At 45.0% G+C, this 24,737-nt stretch overlaps 1 protein-coding gene across 4 annotated transcripts in view; it reads right to left on the bottom strand.

The window, feature by feature from the left end:
* The window catches only part of CTBP1 (C-terminal binding protein 1), an 857,630-nt gene that overhangs the window by 201,813 nt on the left and 631,080 nt on the right, over positions 1-24,737 (bottom strand). For all 4 annotated transcript variants that reach the window (XM_086964238.1, XM_086964235.1, XM_086964236.1 and 1 more), the window contains exon 8: positions 184-301. In XM_086964238.1, the coding sequence (XP_086820364.1) occupies positions 184-301 (118 nt within the window). The remainder of the gene's footprint in view (positions 1-183; positions 302-24,737) is intronic.

Genomic DNA, 24,737 nt, shown 5'->3' with positions numbered 1-24,737 from the left:
GTGAATGGATTGGCCAAGAAGCACATTATTTCTAAGTTTAGTATGAAGCAACTCTAATTGCCATGGAAATCTAATTCCATTTCAGTGGTTTGTGTTCTAAGCATCTTGTGTCAGTAAGAGCTGCTGTGCCAACACTTTGCTCCAATGCAGGAGGATCAGCACCCCCTCTGATGTGACCCTTACCTGTATGCAGCCCCGTTCAGCTCCTGATGGACGACCCCGGGATCCATGCTGGCCCAATGTGGAGCTGTGGGCAAGTGATCTTTGTTGACACAGTTCTTCAGGCTGTCCGGAATGCGACCTGCGGATCAATACAACGCATCGAGTTTATAACATGCCTGGCTGCAATTTGATACCTCGGGCACGGGCTGATCCATTCATTAACAGCTGCGCGAATCCCTAGACACAGATAATGTGTATTTAACCAGCCACACAACAGCACTCTTACATAAATAAAGTTCTAACATTAAAAAAAAAAACAAATTACATGAGTGTTCCCAAAAGATTTCACGTATCCGGAGCCCTCAAAGAGTGCACAATTGACTTTTTATCATCTTTATTCTTAGCAAAAACAGTGATATTGGTATAAATGTGATGAAATATGCTCAAAACAAAATAGCATTTTGTGCTAATACATATAACTTGATCAACTGCACCAGGAGATGAAGCACTCCTTATATATCTAAAGTTCAGATTAGGGACATTTCGAACTAGAGTCTCTTTCAGAATGGGATGCACAGTGTCGCTGTTCTGTGACTGCATGCTTTGGGGGCAGAGAGGCATTATAACACTTTGTTATCCTCGTCTGTTCTGAATGGATGGCGAGGACGGAAATAGCTTCTCCTTCTAGGAGAGAACAAAGGAGTGACACTGTCATGATGCTTTATTGTCGTGTTCCAAACTGATGACATTTAATAGTTAACCTCGGTGGCTACCTATATATGGTCTGCATGTCTTAAACTAAGGGACGAATCATGTTGGGTTATCATATTTAGGTCGAGCCAAGAGGCAGCGCGCAAGCACTGCTCTGCAAGACTTGTTGTAGTGTAGTATGAAACAGAAGCCCCACCTACTCTATGCCCATATTTGTCATTGGTTTGTGTCATTGTCCTTCGTAAATGCTTCCTTCTGATTCGTGAAGATGCTCGTTAGTCCCACCTTATCTTCATTTGTAACCTCCCATGGCGACTGGCCCTTTTAATTCGGTTGTTACCCGGTACACCTTCGTTAGTCTGTGAGCACTACTTTCATTAATGAGTTTCTTTTACTGCAGGCAGCACATGAGCGCCCGCTCTTTCACTTTAACCCAGGCACCCGGAATTAACCCAATCCGACACTCACCCCGTCATTGCTTAATCTCGCTCCGTCACCCTCATGTCTGTTTCTCCCCACCCCCAGCCCCGCCTCCTCCACGAGACAGTCTACGTTGCTGCTATCCTTGCTTGTTCGGTATGTGGTGTAGGTCACAGTGGTGTGCCTCGTGTGGTGTGTCTTCTCTCCTCAAAGGATTTCATTGCATTGTTTGTTTGCAGAGTTGTGTGTCACCAGTGCGCATATGATGGGTTGAGTGGTTCCTCTTTGTGGCTTGGATTTCTCACCCTGAGGTACTTATTGTAAAACACGCCATTTCAGGGAAATCTGCCTCCGTATTATCCGAAGCATTCAGTGTGTCTATTCGAATCTGGTTACTCCTTGCAGAGCTGATGCACAATGCTATCTGCGGTCAGTATTATGGAGGCTGGGAGGGTTGAGCGGAGTCTTTCTTAGCCTCCAGGGCTGGCAACGAGACATAATTTCATCACTCTGTGTACTCAAGATAACATGTTCATGCCTCCACTGCACCCATGTTAATTAACTGGTGTTGCTAATGATTGGCACTAATCGGCATGACGGGTCATAGGGCAATCGCGTGGGAGAGGGGAAAGTGGCAGCTGTCTCTACCATCAGCTTGTGTGTTGCATGAACCTACTTTCCGGGGTCGCCATACATCAGCTACCCGGCTAACCAACGCGCTGTGGGAATTGTAGTGCACAGTGTGCTCCTGGACAAATAACTCTGTCTCCGTTCGCCTAGTTTTCTTAAGTGCAAAAAGTTGGAAGAACTAGGAAAGCGCACGCACTTAATATTATGGGCTACATATAGCAAGCACTGTCTAAGTCAATGAGTCTCACTTATTGGCTTCGTCTATTTCTTTGGTGATGCTGTTAGTTCCCGGATGTGAGCCGTGGAAGTATATAGGCCATACATTCAGCAAGCATTTGCAATGCAATAGATCTTGCATTTACCCTAGTTTGAGCTATTGGCATTGTAAATGACAATGCCTTTTGATTTTTGTTCTTAAAACATAAATAAAAGGCATTGTCATTTATAATGCTAATAGCTTAAACTAGCGTAAATGCAAGACCTATCGCATTGCAAATGCCTGTTGGAGGCTAGCTCCTTTTTCCATTGTTATCATGTTTTTTTAACTAACCGTTATACAGCCTTGTGCGCAACATGTAATGAGGATGAATCGTGCTTTGCGAGGCTGCAGGAGCCACTTAAAGACAGGAGTTGGCATGACACCCTTGCTAGCCCAACAGGCAGCACTCCTGCAGCTGGGCTGTTTGAAGTGGGAGCTGCAGAGATTCAGGCAGGGTGCATGCTGGGAGGTAAAGGTGACCTCGGATACATCCATTCTGATGGACATGGTGTGTGTTCTGTGGGGGTGCTCTTCAGGTGGATGCAGTGGGCAATACCTTCTTAGCCAGGTATTGAATGAGTCACTGACACAGACTAATTATACTAATGACTGCTGTAATGTGTTTATCTATTGCCTTGTAGATCTTTAAGTTGATGGGTGTTTACATAACATTTGTTTTATATGGTATGTATAGCTTATGGATATGCATACGATTTGTATAAACCATAACGATTCCTTGCAGTATGAAATAATCTGCTTATTAGGGATATAAACAGGTCTCGCTGGCGTGTTCTCATTATAATTTTAGGTAACAGAATATGCTAATTTGTTACACTGCTTGACAGTACAGCAGTCTCGACAAACACTGGGCTTCCTTTACACTGTTATCTATGTCAACTTAACTGCCTCTAGAAAGATTAATTAAGATACATTCCTTAGGAGCACAATTAAAAAGAGTTTATTTTCGACAGGTTTACATCCACAAATTGCATGCAACAATTCTCTACCTGCTATATTCCTTAAAATCCTGCATTCAAAATTGTCATTCTATAACATTTTTGTTATTGTTACTTACTTCTTTCTATACCCTTAAAAACATTTTTTTTACGTGCACCGCTGTTTCCCATCTCCCTTCTGAGGGCCTCTTTTGTTTACAAGTTTCTCTAAGTGTGGCTCACTGATTAGAGCGGCAGACCCTGATGCAGAGGTCTGGCCCGGGACCAGGGTTCAATTCCCCGCCTCGGCGGGTCTTGGGCTCAAAATTCCACGGACCTGATAATTCTCGCCTCGGTGCCTATTCCAATGATGGAGTCCCACTCTGCAACTCTGGGCAATAGCTTGCTTAATCTCCACAACGGCCCCCACAACGCTAAGGATGCCTGGCCTCCACCTTGGGGGTGCCCAGGAGTGGACGCCTCACAGGGAAAGCCAGGATGGATTCCACAGCGGTATTCGTACAAGCGCCTTGAGACCCTTGCGGGTGAGTAGTGCACTATACAAGTATCAATTTACATTTTACATTTACATTTACATTTAAATCTCATGCCTTTCCGTCTAAAGTTCTTTAGGAAACCATACCTATACTAATTCCAGCAAACAATTGCTTCTCATAGAGCCCTCTCTAATAATGCCAATAATGTACCACAAAGAAACAGGCATGAAAGCATCGAACGAGCATGCGAAACTAACCCCACATACGAATGGACTGACCACTACCTTTGGGCTGAAGGGTAGCATGCTACTCGCCATAAAGCGCTTCAATGCCTCATCAGGGGTAGTATGCACTATATAAAATAGTATGTCAGTGACATACTGTCTGATAAGTGATCCAGGTTTGCTGTAGGGTGAGCTACACCTGGTAACATTTTGCAGCTGGCCTCTCGCAAACTATGTCCACACACTAGGGTGTGAAGTCTCAGGGTCTTTACTTGGAGTCTGCCTACTGCCCACCTTGGAAAGCCTTAGGATTGTAGGGGTTGGATCAGGGAGCATTAGGCTCTCTGAAGACATTGACAGATTGCCCCCTGAGGAGGCCTGTGCCCCACGACCATCCATGGATGGATGCCTGACAGCACAACAGTCGTAGCTGGACCGTGTTAATGGATATCTGCACAGTGCTGAATTACCCATCATTAACTGCCATCTTTGGCCTGTACTTGTGCTTATCCGGGGGTGGGAGAGTGGGGATTTCCCTCAAGGATCAGGGCTACCACTCCCATATTATGTTTTTGAGTGGGTGGATGGTTTGGAGAGTTAACCCTTTGTAGGTATGCCGTACAGGAACAGATCGTGTGACCTTTCAACTCAACTAATGTGAAAGCGGAGTGTGAGGTGGTTTGCCTCCAAGTAGTGGTTCAATCAATCAATCAAAGAGCGGTTTGTAAAAGGCACTAATCACCTGTTAAGGTCTCAAGGCGGTGGTGTGTGTGTGGGGGGGCACTCCGTTTGGGTCATTCGAAGAGCCAGGTCTTGAGGTCTTTCCTGAATTGGCGCAGTGTCGTGCTTTCCCAGAGGTGAAGGGGGAGATTGTTTCAGGTCTTGGCGCTGAGGTAGGAGAATGACCTTCCACCGCTCTGTTCCTGTAGAAGGGTGGGACGGTAGCTAGGGCAAGGTCGGCTGAGCAGAGGTTTTTCTTGAGGCCATGGAAGGATAGGTGGTTGTTGAGGTCTTGTGGTGATGTTGTGGAGGGTCTTGCAGAAGTGCGTGAGCAGCTTGAAAACCATTCTTCTTTTGCCAGGGAGCCAGAGGACGTCACTGAAGTGTTGGGTGATGTGGTTAAGCAGTGGTATAACGAGGATTAGTCTGGCTGCTGCATTCTGGACGGTCTGGAGTTGGTGGAGGAGTTTTTTGTTGATCCCGACAGAGGGCGTTGCAGTAGACCAGTCTGCTGGTGATGAGGGCATGAGTGGCTGTTTTCCTGGAGTCAGAGGGTATCCATTTGAATGTTTTACATAGTGTGCGGAGATAGCGTTAATCTGGCGCTTCATAGTGAGTGATGAGCCCAGTATGATGCAGAGGTTACGTGCATGGGTTTCCGAAGGTGGGGGCACCAGGTGTCATCACATGGGGATGTTGTTTGGCTCTAGAAGCCCTCAACTAGACCAAAGCTCGATATTGTATGCTCTGAGCAACTTACGTTCTGATGTAGTAAGTGGGGGCCGTACATTCCTAATGATTAAGAGTGGCTGCAGTAGGGAATCATGCTATTTAGAAATTCTTAGTCAAAGAAGTCAAGTTGTTTTGGGAGGATAAAGTGTAAAGCCTGCTCACAGTTATTCTGAGGTCTTAATAGCCAAATGTTGAATTTTTCTTGGCTTTATTTGAAATATTTAGTGTCGGGAAGGTACGCATGCTCTCCTGCATTCACTTTGTCCCGGGTCTCACATTCTTCCTATCCCTGGTCTCTATGTTTAATCCCCCCCCCTAACCTTTAATCTGAGGATTAGGGTATGCTCCTAAAACCCATGTTGAAGTATTTTAGTCATCAGCATCTTGTAGTCTTGTTGCATTGGGAGTTCATAGACCTAGAAAGTCTGGTCTCGGAAGTGTCAAACATAAGGTTGAACTCCCCACTTTGCTGTGAAGAGGAGTATGTAGATAGCTGCCATTTCAGAACTATTAACTTTTTGCTTAGTGGTGTAGACAGTACTTAAATGTGACTGTTAAGTAAGAGAGAGCAATGAGACATCATCCTGGGACAAACTCCAGGCATTGAAAGCCTGTAGACATGCACGACAAATGAAATACCCTATAGGAAATTTCACAGCAGGAAAAAGGGCCACTGAATCAGTCAGCAAATCTTCCTTATTTCCCTAGTCTCTTTGTTTGAGGCTGGTCAAAAAAAAAAAAATACATTTTAAAACGCATTTACATTCCCTTACATTTGTTAACATGTTCATTCATATGTATTTTATTGCATTCAGTGTCTTTTTGTGCATTGAATTTCAACAGTACAACATTTCTCAGTCTAAATTAATTAACTAAAAACAGACAACTTTCTTTAATGTTTTCTTTCCCAAGGAGACTGATTTGTAAAATAGTAAACCTAAAATTTGATAACTAGTTAACAGAGTATATTGTACTCAGTGCTTGCTAATTTTTACCCGCTACAACTGGTGTTACATCAACTGGAGAGACAGTGGAGATTAAAGTACTGCCCTGATAAAAAACTCCTCTATATTGCAGCCAGGAAAGAATATAAGAAAAGCATCCTTACAGCCAAAGCTACCCATTTCTCCACACGTATTCTCAACTCCAATAAGAACCCTAAAGTAATATTCAATATAGTCAAAAAACTATCTAATCCAGAGAGAATTCTTTTGAGGGCTTTGCCCTTCCAAGCACTGTGTAACTCCCTTAGTGATTATTTCATTGATACAATTATTGCTATCAAGGCTAACATACCCAGTCACCCTCTCACTTCGAATTCCTCTGCTGTGTCCCAAAAAAATAGTACTTTAAGTTATTTTCCTAGTATTAATACTGAAACCTTTCTTAATCTTTTAGCGAAAGTTAAATCAGGTGCCCCCTCTGATTGCTGTCCGCCCTACATACTTAAGGACTGCCTTGCAGCTCTCCCAGGTCCTGTACTCACCCTTCTGAATGAGTCTCTTTCATCTGCTCAAGTTCCTATGGCTTTCAAGAAAGCCTTAGTGGTACCCCTTTTTAAAAAAACAGGAGCTGATCCCACACTTCCATCGAGTTATCATCCGATTTCCCTGCTCCCGTTCTTAGCAAAGGTATTAGAGGCCCGTGTAACCAAATGCCTCTCTAATTTTTTGGAGGAGTCTAAATATCTTGATCCTCATCAGGCAGGTTTTCGGCCGGCCCACTCCACCGAAACTGTCATGCTTGCTGTCCTGGATACTCTCCGGGACCATGCTAATAAAGGCTCTCCTCAGGAGTCGGTACTATTGGATTTATCTGCCGCTTTTTACACGGTCGACCATGCTATTTTGGCCAACTGTGTCAAACTTACTGGCATTCAAGGAGCGGCTGCTTGCTGGCTAACCTCATTTCTGGATGATCGGTCCCAGGCTGTCCGTCAAGGGCACTTCCTGGCTCCCTCACGTAAAATTACTTGTGGAGTCACACAGGGCTTGGCACTTTCCCCCCATTTGTTTAACATTTATATTGCTCCTCTGATCCAATCTCTGAAGGAAAGAATGGTGACAGTTTTCAACTATGCAGACGACTTACAGTTGGTCTTTAAAATTGATGGCTCTCACACTTCTGTCATGGATTTTCAGGCTATGGTGTTATATTTTCAACAGTGGATGGACCTTAATCACCTTAAATTAAACATGGGAAAGACAGTGCTTGTTCTGACCGGGGATAGTCATAAGTTCTGAGGCCCGCACTAGTGGCCTCCAGAGCTAGGTCCCTCTCCATCCTCATCTCCTTCGGCCAAAACATTGGGAGTCTCCCTTAATAATGAACTTACGTTAAAATCTCAGGTTGGCATGGTGATTTTTAAGTGCTTTTTCCAGTTGTGTAAGATCCGGAAAATAGATTGCATTTTCACTCATGATGCACTGATCCAGATTATGATTGCCACCGTCTTGTCACATCTGGATTATGCCAACTCGGTGTATCTGGGTATGCCACTCTATTTGTTTAAACAACTGCAGCTAGTTCAAAATCATGCTGCCCGGTTGGTCTTTCAACAACCGAGATGGCAACCAGCTACGCCTCTCTTGAGGAAACTACACTGTCTCCCCATCTTCCAGCGATGTGCCTTTAAAACAGGATGTCTCGTTTTTAAAGCCTAGCATGGCAATAGCCTGGTTTTATCAACAGCCTGATACTTAGGCATACCCCTTCACGTAATCTTTTTTCTGCCCACCTCTCTCTCCTCACCAATCCAATATTTAGGCGAGTACGTCAAGGAGGCTGCAGATTTGCGGTCCTTACTCCTAAATTATGGAATTCCTTTCCATTGGAAATACGGTCCTGCACTGACCTTCAGGAATTTAGGAATTCTCTTAAGACCTGGCTATTCCTGCAAGTGTACAATTAAACAAATTAACAAATTCTGGTTAGCATACTGAGCCTGTTAGCGCCATGAAGCCACCCGGTGTATGTGCGCTCTGTAAATAACTATTAACATTACAATATTTGTACGTTTCTGCATGACCATGCTGCCTCCTACATAGAGCACCACACACATTTCCTGAAGCTTTCTTTACGAGCACATACGTAATTTCACTTCGGCTCGCCTTTTAAGGAGAAGGGTCTAGTCATTTCTGACTATTACCTAAGGTTTCTAGCCATTAATGCAGAAGGACATAGTCCTGTTGGTGGGGGAAGAGACCTGTGTTTGTCAGTACAGGACTCTTTAGGTAAAAAGTACTTCTTCACCATGATAGTTTCAGATCGGTTAATCATGTGCAACGGTCATGGTTTTTACGGGATCATTTTAGATTGTGGAGTCTTTCGTTGTTTGGCGATGTAAAGCTTTGTTTTATGGTCCTATATGTCATCGCTGGTCCTGGAGTTGAGTTCCAACCCTAAGCACCAAAGGTATACTTTGTGGGGATCCATCATAGACATATGCTTGAACCTTGTAGTTTTGGAAGGGGATATTTGCTTGCACATTGGATTTTAGACTATGGACTGATTTAGATCTTGGCGATGCGCCCACTCTATTTAGATCTTGGTGTGTCCATAGGCGGAAGACCGCCGGAGTACTGCTGACTTCGCTAGGAATCCTCACCCCGGTCAACAAGTGCCATAGGCAAAAGTGGCTGCCTCTGGGAGCCCAGCAAAGATAGCTGCCAAGCTAATCACGATGTGCCTTTCCGGCAAAGCAACTGTGGAGGGAAACCTCCTACTTTTGAGTTGGCAAATTCGATGGAAATGAGGTAAGAACTTACCTTATTTTGTGTTTTCCTCTTCCGTTTCTATCTTGTACCCCATCGTCCAGGTCCCTCCTTTGCTGCTCCGAATTCACCGCAAGGCCAAACTAATCCATTGTTTCAGAGATCTAAGATAAGCTACTTGTGCAATTGTCCTACTATCATTTGTGTGTTGACAATTTCTGTAGCCTCGTGTATCTTTTGCATAGCTCTTAAATGCAATATTTTTCATAGGTGTAATGCAGTAGTGTTCATTTCCCTACTTATCAAGGTAATCTGAACATACCTGTATTAACACTTAAAAAATAATTGCTGTGTGAGGGTTGCGAGTGTTGTGCTTGTGGGTGTCCATTCAATAGTGTGTGTATGTTGTGTGCGCGGGATGCAATATCTAACACAAAGAGCCATAACACATTGCCTACATATGTTTTTGATGGTAACTTGACACCTATGTGTATCAACACATTAATAAGTAGTACTTACCAGTCTCCACTTCACCAGGGTCTCATTCCCCCAGCAAACCTCCCCTAGGACACCGCCAGAACAAAATGAACATCTAAATAGGTTCCGCGCAATACCGCCGGCCTGACGGCAGCAGAGTACTGTTAGCCAGCAGGGAAGACTGCTACAGTGGTGGTTCAACCAGCACATCTAAATTCGGAGGACAGAATAAAGTCAACTCGACGGAATACTCTGAACCACCGCCTCGGGACGATGGAAGTCCGGCCAAGATCTAAATCAGGCTCTAAATCTAAAGAAATGATGTTAGTTCCCATTAGTGGCACCTTTATGCAGATCTGCTGTTCACTTCTGGAACAGAACGATGTCAGCATAGAACCACACAAGTATTGCTCGAAAAGTCCAGTCTGATGCTTAGGAAATATTCACATGGTGAGGAATCTGTGGTTAGAAATATCCATCAGAATTATTTGTTCACATACTTAGGTAAAAGTTGGAAATTGAAGGCTGTAAGGGGAGAAGGCTGCACCTCAACTCCATAAACTAAGTTCTAGTACTTAGGTACTTACATGTAGTATCATGCTCCCTATTGCTTACTTATATTTGTTCACAGCACAGATACTTTAAAATAAACAGTAATAAGGTACGTAACTGTAATACATAGAAGATCCTTGAGCCAGGTGTATAAACAGGATAGGTTTATTTAAGCTTAAGATCCAAGCTAAGTTCAGAGTTAGAAGATAAGTAGATGGAAATTAAACCCCATCAGGAGCGACCTCCCTGCCACTCCACCCAGGCACCAAACATTCTATGAGGTCATCAAGCATTGTCATGCTCATGCTAGCTGAGCAACAGGGAAGACAAATCCGGAGCAAAGTCACTTTTAACACACCCCCCTTCCTTATGGAAACAATAACACAGATGTGGAGGAAGGAAGTGAAAACACTAACATAAATAAGATGCACCCTAAAGGAAAAGATTTACATTACTCCCAAATATAAAGATAAGAAAACATTTACATAACATTCTCAAAAATTAGAACATTTGAGATTAGCCCCCTCCCCCCTCCCTTGGAGAACATTAAATTAATATTGATGCCACTTATTGGCATAATACTTAACATTACAAGAAAATTTGGTAAACACCCGAAAATGGGGCATAAAGCTCCCTCAACCTCCATGTAATAGGGAACTCATGTCCCTATGATCCACGTAATAGGGCAAAACCTCTAAAAATTGAACTGGGGCACTAAGTTCCCAAAGCTCTACATAATGGGGAACGCACATCCCCAAAATCCATCATGGGGTATTAAACTCCCAAAAACATTTTAAAACTGAACAGGGCACGAATCTGCTAGACAATTTCTCTCCTGAGGCGAAAAGCCGGGAGACGCTTTCTGCACACACCTGATTTTAAACTTTGAGTGTCACCTTTATTCTGTGTTGTGTTTTACCTCTCACTCTGTGTGAAGCATTGGGAACGCGTTCAGCGGATTGTAGCGCTGACGCGCTGCCCCACAGAACCGCCATTCCCGGCCACGAGACAGGCCACGCCCCTTTTTAGGCCAGGCCCACAGAACTCTTTCACCCAATATAAAAATGTGCATATACCGGAAGCGCAGCGGACGAGCGCAGCGGGAGCGCCGCCTGCGCGCCGAAGGCACGCTTAAGGCAAGCCCGTCTGCGCCCGTCCGCGCCAGACCGGGCCATGGGACATGGCACTCTGTTCCTTCCATTACCTACTCAGCCCATGCCCTCAGGGATCTTCAATATCCCGCATTCTCTGCCACCCCCACCGCCATTCGCCGCACCACCGCCCTTGGCATCTCGCGCCATAAACAGTCTTGCTCAGACAGATCTCTACCATCAAGCACGTCTAGAAAACGTTCCTCTTCAATTAGGGTACTTTATTTAAACACTCGCTCGTTAGTAAAACACTCTGAGGATATTTTTGTCCTCCTTTCTAACTCCAACCCCGATCTGCTCCTGCTCACGGAGACCTGGTTGACATCCGAGTCTCTCCCTGATATTCTGGCCGCCCTCCCCCCTGACTATTACATTCTCCATACCAACCGCCCTGACGACCGGCCCGGGGGGGGGGTGGCAGCCATTGTATCAAAACGCCTTACCTCTGTTTCCTCTAACCCTCTTCCTTTACCGGGGGTAGAGAATTTACTCTTCAGTGTACAAACTAACACTGGCCCCATCACCTTTCTCTTACTATATCGGCCTCCTCACTCCATGCCTCATTTCTCTTCCATCCTGAGTGAACAACTTTCCGCGCTATTAACAATACACTCTGACTTCGCCATCTTTGGCGACCTAAATTATTGGTTTAATGACCCCAATGCTGGCCCTCACGCCATCGAGCTATTCGAGACTCTCGAGAATCTGAACCTCACCCAGCATATCTCTTACCCCACCCACATTAAGGGCCATATCTTAGACCACATCTGGTCCTGTAATCTGGCCCTGTCTTCACCAGTCACTCTTCCTTGTACCTGGTCTGACCACTACTTGGTGGATACTACCATTACAGTTAGCGGCCAAATCTTCACTCCTTTAATGGCCGGGGGACAATCACGGAAATGGAACACCTACGATGCCCAGGGCTTTCTCTCTGCCCTCGCCGCTTCCTGCCCCGACCCTCTTCCGTCCAGTAACATCGATCACCTGGAACAAGAAATCGGCTCCTGGCTGGAGTCGGCCAGCGACCAGTTTGCCCCCTTGGTTACCTTCCCTCGTACTAGGCACCGGTACGCTCACAGGTGGTTTTCCGACGATCTCAAGACCTTGAAATTAAAAACACATCAATCAGAACGTATTTGGAGGCACGACTACTCTGACTCTGCCAGACAGGTCTACCTGATCACTCGTAATAATTACAAATCCGCTATCAGGTCAGCAAAAATGGAACACTTCTCCAGTAGGATTGTGTCAGCTACTAATAAATCCAAGGAAGTGTTTAGAGTCCTAAACGAGCTAACTACGGATGATAGATCACTCCCAGCTCAGACTCCTACCCAGGACACTTGTGATACTCTGAACTCCTTTTTCCTGGAAAAAGTCATCAAAATTAAAAATTCTATCCCTCCCCCCACCCAGTTTCCCCCTCTTGATCCCTCCCTTGATAATACGTCGACTTTCACTACCTTTCCTGTTATAGACACGACTTCCTTAGTGGAACTTGCCACCCGTGTGAAATCAGGCTCCCCCAATGACTGCTGCCCTCCCTCTGTTCTGCGCAGTATCTGCCTCAATCTACCAGACAACATTCTACACTTGCTCAATAGCTCACTCACCAGTGGCAGTGTCCCCACCTCTTTTAAGGAGGCCATCCTGGTGCCCCTTCTTAAGAAGCCTGATGCAGACCCCATTGAGCCATCAAACTACCGTCCTATTTCCCTCCTTCCCTACCTATCTAAAATCCTGGAGGCTCATGTCACCCGCAGCTTATCAAACTTTGTCGAATCTTCCCAGTACCTTGAGCCCAACCAGGCGGGTTTCCGACCCGCCCACTCGACGGAGGCGGTCATTTTAGCAGTTTTCGATATACTCAGGTACAACGCTGATATCGGGAACCCTCAAGCCCTTGTCCTCCTGGATCTGTCTGCTGCGTTCGACACGGTGGATCATAACATCCTTCTCCACCGTGTCGAACAGGCCGGCATCCGAGGCGTGGCCCTCGATTGGGTCAGATCCATCCTCACTGGCAGAACACAGGCAGTCCGCTTGGGTCCTTTTACGGCAAAAAAATCTCCCACGGTCTGCGGAGTCCCCCAGGGCTCCTCTCTTTCCCCGCTTCTATTTAATTTGTATCTTCGGCCACTGATTCAATCCCTCCTCAAATGGGACATCACTATTTTTAATTATGCTGATGATTTGCAGCTTGTTTTTCCACTTAATTCCCCTCTGGCCATCAATACGTTCCATGCTGTAATGACTCACATACAACTCTGGATGGACCAGAACCAATTAAAACTCAACCCAGGAAAAACTGAGCTTCTTCTTCCTGGCCTCAGCCATATCCATTGGGGCCCTCAGTTCTGGCCGCCGGAGCTTGGTTCCCCCCCCCACCCCTGCTAAAACAATAAAAAGTCTGGGCGTAATTATTGACACCGAACTTACCCTCAAAGCCCAAGTTGGAGCGGTAATCTCATCATGCATGTTCCAGCTTCGAAGGATTCGCAAAGTTCGTCACTTCCTCCCCCCTGCAGCACTCACCCAATCTGTTACCTCACTGGTACTCTCACGTCTTGATTTTTCTAACTCTATTTATCACGGCCTTCCACTTTATCTGCTGAATCGCCTCCAGGTCGTCCAAAACCAGGCAGCTCGCCTGATCCATGGACTACCTCGTTGGCAATCCGCTAAACCTCTGCTCCATAGCCTTCACTGGCTCCCTGTGAATCAAAGGGTCGCCTTTAAGGTGGCTTGCCTCACTTTCAAATGTCTTCACTGCCCTAGTCCTGGGTTTCTCAACTCCCTCATCCGCCCCTACTGCCCTACACGTAATCTACGCTCTGCCCGTAATGACCTACTAATCACCCCAAAAAATAAAACCAAGAAATTTGGTGGCCGCCGTTTTTCTTATCTAGCCCCCACTCTCTGGAATTCTCTCCCCCTGTCCATCAAATCCTCCCTCTCTCTTCTCTCCTTCAGGAAACTCTTAAAGACCCATCTGTTCCCATCCTTATGCTAGGTTTTGTGTATTTCTGTCTCTCTCACCTGTCTAGCAGCGCCAGGAAGCTTCGGCGTCAGTGCGCTTTACAAATGGCACTTAACATAACATAACATAACTTCATTTCCCAACACTTGTCAATACTGAAGTGGGCACAACAAAACTAAACATACCACAACCATGCCCAGAAACATTGTAGTATAGCAATATTCGCCCCACAACTCTCAGAAAGTAAGTAAGAATTATTGTAGTAAATTGAGTAAAAGTAGCAGAACATGTACTATAACATAGCAATAAGTACACTATAAAAATGAATAAATCAAGAGACAGCAAACACCGTTGAGCGATCTTTCACCCGAATACATAAGCCAAAGTGAACACTTGACAAGAGGACGAAACACTGCAAGTAGGTATTAATATTAGTCAAGATTGGTGGTGGAACGTCACTTTGCGAGCAAATAAGAAGAGCCTCGAACCCATATTGCTCGTGAGAAAATGTCACTCATAATTGTTGAATTGTCACTCATAATTACGTTTAAATTATGAAAATGTCACACATGGCAATCTGAAACCTTGGCAGCTATGTCTGGGGTGTCGAAGGGTGCTCAAGCCCTCTGGCATACGCAATGGGAGAAAGTTCATTGAACGTCTCTCAAAACTTCAAGGGATCACAACGGTCTTCAAGTTCACAAGCATTACATGAAATCAGGGTAAATTCTCATCTGAAGTGTGGATTTTTCTCAGCACTTAAAAATGGCTCACTGGGTGTCTGTTGGTTCTGTAAGAACAGATAGCTGCTGCTTATTTAATCCAGTTGCGCAATCGCCACAGTAGTTTACACGGATACTGGCAGAAGGGGTCAAACGCCTTGGGCAGCAGGCTGTCCAAATAACAAAGGACACTGGTGGGGTTAGGCAAGGCGTTTCCTTAGATTCCAAATTTTTTAAGTAATGTCCTTTGTTCTAGTGGGGTCTTCTAAGCATATTCTCCTCTTTGCTGTAGGTTCCTTGTTTCCAGTATTTCAAATGCTTTTCTCTCAGTGGGTTGCTTAGTTCCTTTAGGCATAGACTCTTTACTGACGTTGTAGGTTATTTAAAAAGTCGCCAAATGTAATAAATAGAAGATCCTTGAGCCAGGTGTATAAACAGGATACGTTTATTTAAGCTTAAATTCCAAGCTAAGTTCAGAGTTAGAAGATAAGTAGATGGAAATTAAACCCCATCAGGAGCGACCTCCCTGTCACTCAGCCTGTCTGCCATCAACTGCCACTTCACCCACAGGGCAGGCACCAAACATTCTATGAGGTCATCAAGCATTGTCATGCTCATGCTAGCTGAGCAACAGGGAAGACAAATCCGGAGCAAAGTCACTTTTAACACACCCCCCTTCCTTATGGAAACAATAACACAGATGTGGAGGAAGGAAGTGAAAACACTAACATAAAAATAAGATGCACCCTAAAGGAAAAGATTTACATTACTCCCAAATATAAAGATAAGAAAACATTTACATAACATTCTCAAAAATTAGAACATTTGAGATTAGCGCCTCCCCCCTCCCTTGGAGAACATTAAATTAATATTGATGCCACTTATTGGCATAATATTTAACATTACAAGAAAATTTGGTAAACACCCAAAAATGGGGCATAAAGCTCCCTCAACCTCCATGTAATAGGGAACTCATGCCCCTATGATTCACGTAATAGGGCAAAACCTCTAAAAATTGAACTGGGGCACTAAGTTCCCAAAGCTCTACATAATGGGGAACGCACATTCCCAAAATCCATCATGGGGTATTAAACTCTCAAAAACATTTTAAAACTGAACAGGGCACGAATCTTCAGCAACTTCATTTCCCAACACTTGTCAATACTGAAGTGGGCACAACAAAACTAAACATACCACAACCATGCCCAGAAACATTGTAGTATAGCAATATTCGCCCCACAACTCTCAGAAAGTAAGTAAGAATTATTGTAGTAAATTGAGTAAAAGTAGCAGAACATGTACTATAACATAGCAATAAGTACACTATAAAAATGAATAAATCAAGAGACAGCAAACACCGTGGAGCGATCTTTCACCCGAATACATAAGCCAAAGTGAACACTTGACAAGAGGACGAAACACTGCAAGTAGGTATTAATATTAGTCAAGATTGGTGGTGGAACGTCACTTGGCGAGAAAATAAGAAGAGCCTCGAACCCATATTGCTCGTGAGAAAATGTCACTCATAATCGTTGAATTGTCACTCATAAATACGTTTAAATTATGAAAATGTCACACATGGCAATCTGAAACCTTGGCAGCTATGTCTGGGGTGTCGAAGGGTGCTCAAGCCCTCTGGCATACGCAATGGGAGAAAGTTCATTGAACGTCTCTCAAAACTTCAAGGGATCACAACGGTCTTCAAGTTCACAAGCATTACATGAAATCAGGGTAAATTCTCATCTGAAGTGTGGATTTTTCTCAGCACTTAAAAATGGCTCACTGGGTGTCTGTTGGTTCTGTCAGAACAGATAGCTGCTGCTTATTTAATCCAGTTGCGCAATCGCCACAGTAGTTACACGGATACTGGCAGAAGGGGTCAAACGCCTTGGGCAGCAGGCTGTCCAAATGACAAAGGACACTGGTGGGGTTAGGCAAGGCGTTTCCTTAGATTCCAAATTTTTTAAGTAATGTCCTTTGTTCTAGTGGGGTCTTCTAAGCATATTCTCCTCTTTGCTGCAGGTTCCTTGTTTCCAGTATTTCAAATGCTTTTCTCTCAGTAGGTTGCTTAGTTCCTTTAGGCATAGACTCTTTACTGACGTTGTAGGTTATTTAAAAAGTCGCCAAATGTAATAAATAGAAGATCCTTGAGCCAGGTGTATAAACAGGATAGGTTTATTTAAGCTTAAGTTCCAAGCTAAGTTCAGAGTTAGAAGATAAGTAGATGGAAATTAAACCCCACCAGGAGCAACCTCCCTGTCTCGCAGCCTGCCTGCTATCAACTGCCACTTCACCCACAGGGCAGGCACCAAACATTCTATGAGGTCATCAAGCATTGTCATGCTCATGCTAGCTGAGCAACAGGGAAGACACATCAGGAGCAAATTCACTTATAACAGTAACCTAGGCAGAACATTTAAGATTCACAATGAAATTAACCTTATACACTGTAACAGTACGTCATATTGCATTCAATTTTGTGAATTTTTCATTTAACAAGTAAAACAATTTGTTTAATTGCTAATAACTTTTTAAAAAGAAATTTTTATTGGCATTTCAAAAAACAACTTACAAAGTCATCAATATTTAGCGAACTCTAACATGGCTCTACAGCATCCATCTCCAGTTTCAAGTACAGTACAATAGGCTTCAAAAATAATACACATTGAAGGCAAATGTTTCTTTGTTCAGGTTAATACATGGAATTAGTCATTCTGGTACGTTTTCAGAAATTCCACTAAATATGTCCAATAATCCTTAGGCCTAGAACGAGCAGGTAATTCTTCTTCATATGTTAGTAACATATCTTTACAGTATGTCAAGTCCAGTATCCATTGTTTGGTTGTTGGAGCCTTTTTACCATTCCATCCCATGGACACCCTGCATTTTGCCAAAAGTAGTGCTATTACACAGTATTTACGCTTAAGGGCTTTCACTTGAGGCAGCAGCCCTAGTAGACACGTACGTACTGTGCAGTCAATGCTAACATCAACCATGTCGCTCAATAATGTGGTGACCCTTAACCAGTAGTCCGCTATCTTCGGGCAACGCCATGCTAAATATACAAAATCGCCGTCATTCGCATGACATCTCTTACATTTGGAGTCAGCACTGAGTCAGTATTTGTGGAGTCTGGCAGGTGTGTAATAAACCTGGTGGAGGTATTTGTAATGTATGATTCGCAGGTTGCCGTTAGGTGTTAGCAGCCCGTAAGGGAACAGGCTGTGGTCCATTCCTCCGGTGTCAATGGAACCTCTAGGGTGGAATTCCATTTATCCAGCATGCGCTGTGTGTTATCAGCAATGTCAGTCTGCAATGTGCTGTATAATTTGGATACCATATGAGTCGCAGTGGGGGTCATGAGAATTAGTTGTAGAGGTGCCAATTGTTGCGGTTCTGCAGGATAGGATGGGTATAGTTTCTGCATCGCTTTCTGCAGTCTGTGGTATGTAAATTGAAATAGTGGGGTTGGGTTACTTATGTATGTTAGGTCTTTGAAGGTAGTAAATTCGCCATTTTTGTATAGGTCGCCCATAGTAACTATACCAACTTTGTGTAGCAGTCCCTTTCCCACCTTCTCCTGAGTGACAGACAGTTCTGGGTGATAGTGTAGCAGGAGCGCCGCTGCATACAGCGGTAGTTGTTTGCCTTTTTCCCCATTATGTGCCATTCTTCGTTCGTTGCATTAATAGTGTTGATGTCTCTACTCTGTAGGGGGGGCCGATGGTGAGTTACGATAACCAACAGCGGGACAGGTTGTGCATCTCCTTCATCGACTGTTACATGAGTAAGAAATGGGATTTCATGATACCAGTGGTGTGCATATTGTGCTTGTGCATATAAGTAGTAGAGGAAGAAATCCGGTACCCTGTATCCTCCCTGTGAGAACGGTTACGCTAATGCACGCATTCCTATTCTGGCTTGCTTGCCTGCCCATATTAATGTTAGCACCATGGATGTTATTCTACGAAACACCTCCATCGGTGGTTTGATCGGAATATTATTGAATAAATACAATAGTTTGGGCAGAATTACCATTTTGACTATGGCTGTGCGGTTAGCCAGTGACAGTGGTAAGCAATTCCAACGTTTGATTTTATCTTCTATGGTACTGATCGCCCTACCATAGTTTATGCGAATTACAGTCTCTGGGTCTCTGTGAAACCATACACCCAAGTATCTTACGGATTCAGACTGCCACTCAAGCGGGTAGTCCAGTGGCTGTGGGGTAGTGGTATCTGTCAGTGGGATAATTTGTGACTTTGCCCAATTAATCGCGAGTCTTGAATGTTGGCCGAATTTAATATATTCTCGTAGCAGTGGGTTTAAGTTCAGGATCGGGTCGCGGACGTATAGCATCATATTGTCTGCGTATAGTGATATGTGTAATGGTCCACTTGGGAACTGAAGAGCAGAGTAGTGGTGGTGTTGTCTAATTTTGCATGCTAGTAGTTCCAGCGCTAGTGCAAATAATAACGGGACAAGGGACATCCCTGCCTCGTCCCTCTGCTGATCCGAATTGGGTCAGATACATACTTGTTTACCTTAATGCGTGCTGTAGGGGCGGAATATAATAACGTTATCCATTGCAAGTATATAGTCGGGAATCCCATTCTGTGTAGTACTGTATATAGGTACGGCCGCCATTCAATGGAATCAAAGGCTTTGGCCGCATCTAGTAAGACTGCCGCCTTTGTGTTTGGCTCTAGATAGTGTGATACTGCAAACAGTGTTCTCGTGTTGTGTGCAGTGGATCTTGCCGGGATGAAACCCGATTGGTCCGGTCCTACCAGTAGTGGCATTATTGGCTGTAGGCGTGTGGCAATACATTGCAATTATTTTTGTATCTACGTTTAAAAGGGAGAGTGGTCTGTAAGAGTCACATTATTCTGGGTCCTTTCCCGGTTTTAACAGTGTGATCAGCATGGCTTCACGGAGCGATGGAGGGAGTTTCTGTTTATCATGCGCATCTCCGTACATGCGTACTAGATGAGGAGTCAACAAGTCTGCAAATGTTTTGTAAAATTTGCATGTGAAGCTGTCAGGGCCTGGGGCTTTGCCATTTGGCAAGGATTTGATAACAGTTGTGACCTCCTCAACCATTACAGGCAGCGAGAGGTATTCTCTATGTGCGTCCGATAACCAAGCTATCTCAACATCTGCCAGGTATGCCATAATGTCATCCGTGTCAAGGGTGGGGTGTGACGTATAAAGCGTTTCGTATGTGTGCATAAATTCACCTAGTATGTTATGGGTTTCATACCGTGGGGTATCTGTGGCGTCTCTGACCATCTGCACCGATTGAGGCGCTCTTTTCTTGCAAAGTTTGTTCGCCAAAGTCCCACTAGGTCTGCCCCCTTCACCATATGCCCTTGCAGTATGCCGTTTTGTGATGTAATTTAATTCGTCCTTTGCAAATGATTGATATTCTGTTAGTATTGTTCTGATTTCCCCTAGTACGTCTGAGTTCTGAGTGCGTGTATAATCTCTTTCTAGGTCCCGCAATTTATCTTCCCGCACCGCTAGTTGCCTCCTTATGTCTTTAAGTATGCCAGTAGTGGTGTTAATGCGGACCCCTCAAAATCTTGCTTTGAACACTTCCCATAATATACTCTGGTCTTCCATCGTGGGAGTGTTAAGTTGAAAATATTCAATGATTGCATTGTGTATAGTTTCCGTGTATACCGAACCTAGTAGGGCGGCGGCATTAAACCTCCAGCTAAATGGGGGGGGGGGGGGGGGTGTAATGTGGTATGCTGAGTGAGAGGAACACTGGGTTGTGATCGGACACCGTCCTGGGCAGGTGTCTAACATCTACCGTCCACAATGATATATCCTCTGTGCACAGCCAGTAATCAATACGGGACCAGCTATTATATGCTGACGTTATAGGAGTGGCTTCTGCACTGTCAATGTTGCGTACTCTCCATAAGTCAGTGAGGCGGATATCTAGCATGATGTCTTGTAGTGTAAGTAATGCTCGTTTGTGTGGTTCAGGTGTGTTCCCTGACCTGTCTAATCCATCCTTCAATGCAATATTAAAATCTCCGCCCCATAAAATCTGCACGTCTCGCAGTTTTGACAGTACTCGCCATATTTCACGATACAGGTCTGGGTCATCTATATTTGGGCCATATACATTGACCAGTGCCATGTTCTGTCCTCGTATATTTCCCAGTACCACCACATAGCGTCCTGCCTCATCTTTGAGAACTTTGGTGACATTGTAATTTAGCCCTACTCGTATTAAAGTGAGGACCCCTCTAGAATATGTGGAGTAGTTAGAACTATAGATCGATTCTGCCCACCTGTGGCCAATGGTGTGTTGTACGTGTGGAGCAAGGTGCGTTTCCTGTAGTAGAGCGATATCCACTTTCAGTCTATCTAAATAAGCAAATATGTGGCGAATCTTCTTTGGAGTATTCAACCCTCGGACATTCCATGTTAAGAAGTTTATATGCTTGGGTGCTAACCGCTCAGCGAATCTCTAGCATTTCCTATATCATACCAGTAAATGACAAACAGTCGATAGGTACACACTCTTTTGATCATTTTGGTGTTGAAGTCATAATATCACATCTTTCGATAGGGTACTGAAGTGCAGCGATGCTTCTCAAGAGCCTAAGTTCGTAATACAAAACCCAACAACCCTCCCCCCAGCTCCCACCCACTTTGGCATCACAATTATGCCAAAGACATACCCTCAACAGAGCAACTTTAGAAATAAACTGTTTGTAGGGAGCACCCATAAGGGGGGTCCGCCCGGTGCACATGGCTCCATCCAAAAAAAACATGGATGTGACCAGGTATTCATGAGTTACACGAATAACGTTTCCAGTATGGTTTGGTACACAACAACAGACGTGAGTAACGCCCAATGTATCAATATTGCCATTATGAATTACCCGCCAATACCTCAGTGACAGCACGAATAATATGCATGTTAATCATATGCAAGTATTGTCTCTAGTACCAGGACAGTGGCGAGCAGGTTGGCTTCCTATTCCAGGGTGTGTGTACCATGTGTCTAATCCGCCGTTAAAACTAGTGCTGTTATTACGCCTACATTCTGAAAAAGTCACGAGCAGTATGTGTCAGCAACAGCAATCTATAGTACAACAGTTAGTTGACCTTAACAGTGATCCCCATGGTGTCAAGTTGCTGCGCCTCCATCTGTCCGTTGTACATAACATAGTGCGTAAAGAAGCGGGATTGTCCCTGACTCAAAATGCAACATACATCGTTTATGAGCCACTAATTATACATGACAATACCCACGTGGGCCATATTTCCAGCAAGTTCGTCAACAATGTGCAACCTCGTAACATAGGCGTGGTACAGCTAGACTACAAATAGTGCCCGCAATGTGGCGAGTACATGTCAGTTCCATACTATAGCGCCAAAGTACAAGAAGCCTGCAAGCCGCCTATATCGACAATAATATTTATACATGGCTTACTAGCATTGAGTGGTGGATTTGTACGTACCGGCATATCACGCTTCTTTCAGTCTGAGTCCTGTTGTAGATCCGCGTGTTGCTTTTCCTTACGTTTACGGTGCCGTTTCTTCAGAAAGTCGTGTGCAGCCTGTGGGGTATGGAGAATGAGAGGATGGCCATCCTGCGATATCTTGCGTCGCGCTGGGTATAACATCGCATACTCGATACCCAGCTCTCGCAGTTTCTGTTTCGCCGGGTTGAATTCTTTCCTCGCGAGTTGCACAGTCATTGTAAAATCAGGGTAGAATTCCAACATATTCCCTTGGTAGTTGATGTTGCGTTTCTCCCGAGCCAGACGTAGGATGGTGTCTCTATCCCTGTAATTGAGTATGCGGGCAACTATTGGACGTGAGGTGCGCCAGGTTTCGGTCTTGGTGCGAGAGATCTATGGGCCCGTTCTACTAGCATCACAGAGGAGAAGGAATCCGCGCTGGAAATCGTGCGACATAGCTCTTCCGCGTACGTTTCCATTTTGCCGGTGTTTGTGGATTCTGGCACGCCCATGATACGTACGTTATTCCGGCGCGATCTAGCTTCCAAATCCTCCGTCTTGTTGCGTAGAACCTCCAGCAGTTTACCCATTTCAGAGCATGTCTTGGTAGTAGCATGAGACTCTTTCTCCACTGCCGAGATTCTAGTTTCGGCTTCCACCAGGCGTTCCCTATGTTTATCCAACTTGGCCGCCATATTATCCACTCTTTGCGTGAGGGTGTCCAGTTTAGCGTTTATGTCCTGGAGACTTTGTTGAATAGCATGTAGAACTTTTTCCATACCTCTGTTCGGCTGTAGAACTTGGTTGGTATATACCTGGTAAAGCGCTTAGAGACCCCGGGGTGATTACGCGCTATATAAATTAAATTTAAAAAAAAAACAAAAAAAAACTCTGTTTGTTGGCTCTTCGGAGTCATGTTCAGTATCCGATTGCGCTGTCGTGCCTGCATTGCCTTTCCCCTGCTTTTTGGCCTCGAACTGGAGTTTAGTTTGTTGCTTTTCTGGTTTCCCCATGGCGCAGTTGGGCGATTGATACAGATGACGATCTGTACCTCGTCTTGCCATAACGCGTCCACCGTATATCATAGCTGGGCACTATTTCACAGTTCCAGTGTAGCTGCAGCCCCCAATTTCGCAGTCATGTATGTGAAAGCAGGCTCTCGTCGATGGCTGCACTCGGTATCGTGTCGTTAGCTTGGTAGTAGATTACAGATCCGTTAGTGCTGGTTATCGCTGGCTCCAAAGTTTACTGAATGCAGCATGTTTCATTGAGCAGGAATCCCAGTGGCGGACCGCAGCATATTTCCAAACGCACCCATAGATGCAATATAATACGTTAGGTGCATGGTATCGTATAGGTATGGAGCGCATGCAGTGCCGGCATTTTTGATCGTTATATATTTCTCAATGGGTCTCTCTGCCTACGCACTCGGGGGGGTCACACGCTTGATGTGATCTGTTCGAACTTTCCCCTCCGGGTGGAATCCCCGCAAGTCCTCACATGGTCGGATCACCGGCTGATCAGATTTGCATGGTCAGCCCAGAAAATCATCCCTTCAGCGGCAAAAACCGTGTGTGCCAAGAAAATTAACATGGGCACCTTGTCTGCCGCGTGAAAGACGGCCCGTGCTGGGCGATGAGCTGGCAAAGGCAGTACTGACTTTCAATGAATGGGTTGCAGCGGGGGTTGCTTCCTCATCCAAAGGTGGCAATTCTGGTAGAGCTCGCTCTTTCCCTTCTAAACCTTGGTTTTCCCCCGAGCTGCGCGCACATAAGCTTACCTGTAAAAAGTTAGAACGGGCCTGGCGCCAAGCTTGCTGCCCCCTGGCTAAGGCGGCCCTGCGGGTGGCACAGAGGAACTACTATGCCTGTATTAAAACAGCCAAGGGAGAGTACTTTGCTAGCAGGATTGATAAGGCCAATAACAGCAGCCATGAGATCTTTGCGATTGTCAAAAGTTTTCTCTCCCCCTGTGCTGAGCAGCGAACGGTCCCGGCCTCGAGGGAGTGGTGTGAGAATCTTTCCTCGTTCTTTGAGCAAAAAATTGTTGCTATTCAGTCCAGCTTTGATTCCAGGTCCACTGTTGACTCCATTCCCGGCCCTGCTCCTCCCTTAGGGTCCTCTTCTCCCAAGATATCGGAGTTTGTGCCACCTTCAGTAGTCGATACTCTGGCCGTGATTAAATCTTTGAAATCAGGGTCTCCATCTGACCCCTGCCCAGCGCGGGTGCTCGCTGGTATAGCTGAGGTGGTGGTACAGGAAATTTTGCATATCATCGGCCTTTCCTTTAAGTCGGCCAGCGTGCCTGCTGACTGGAAACAGGCTAAGCTGTTGCCTTTGCTTAAAAAGGCGGGTGCTGA

This window comes from Lissotriton vulgaris, chromosome 3_2, assembly GCF_964263255.1.
Source record: "Lissotriton vulgaris chromosome 3_2, aLisVul1.2, whole genome shotgun sequence".
Lineage (NCBI taxonomy): Eukaryota > Metazoa > Chordata > Amphibia > Caudata > Salamandridae > Lissotriton > Lissotriton vulgaris.
Note: the sequence above shows the minus strand (reverse complement) of the source record. Positions and strands in the feature narration are given on the sequence as shown.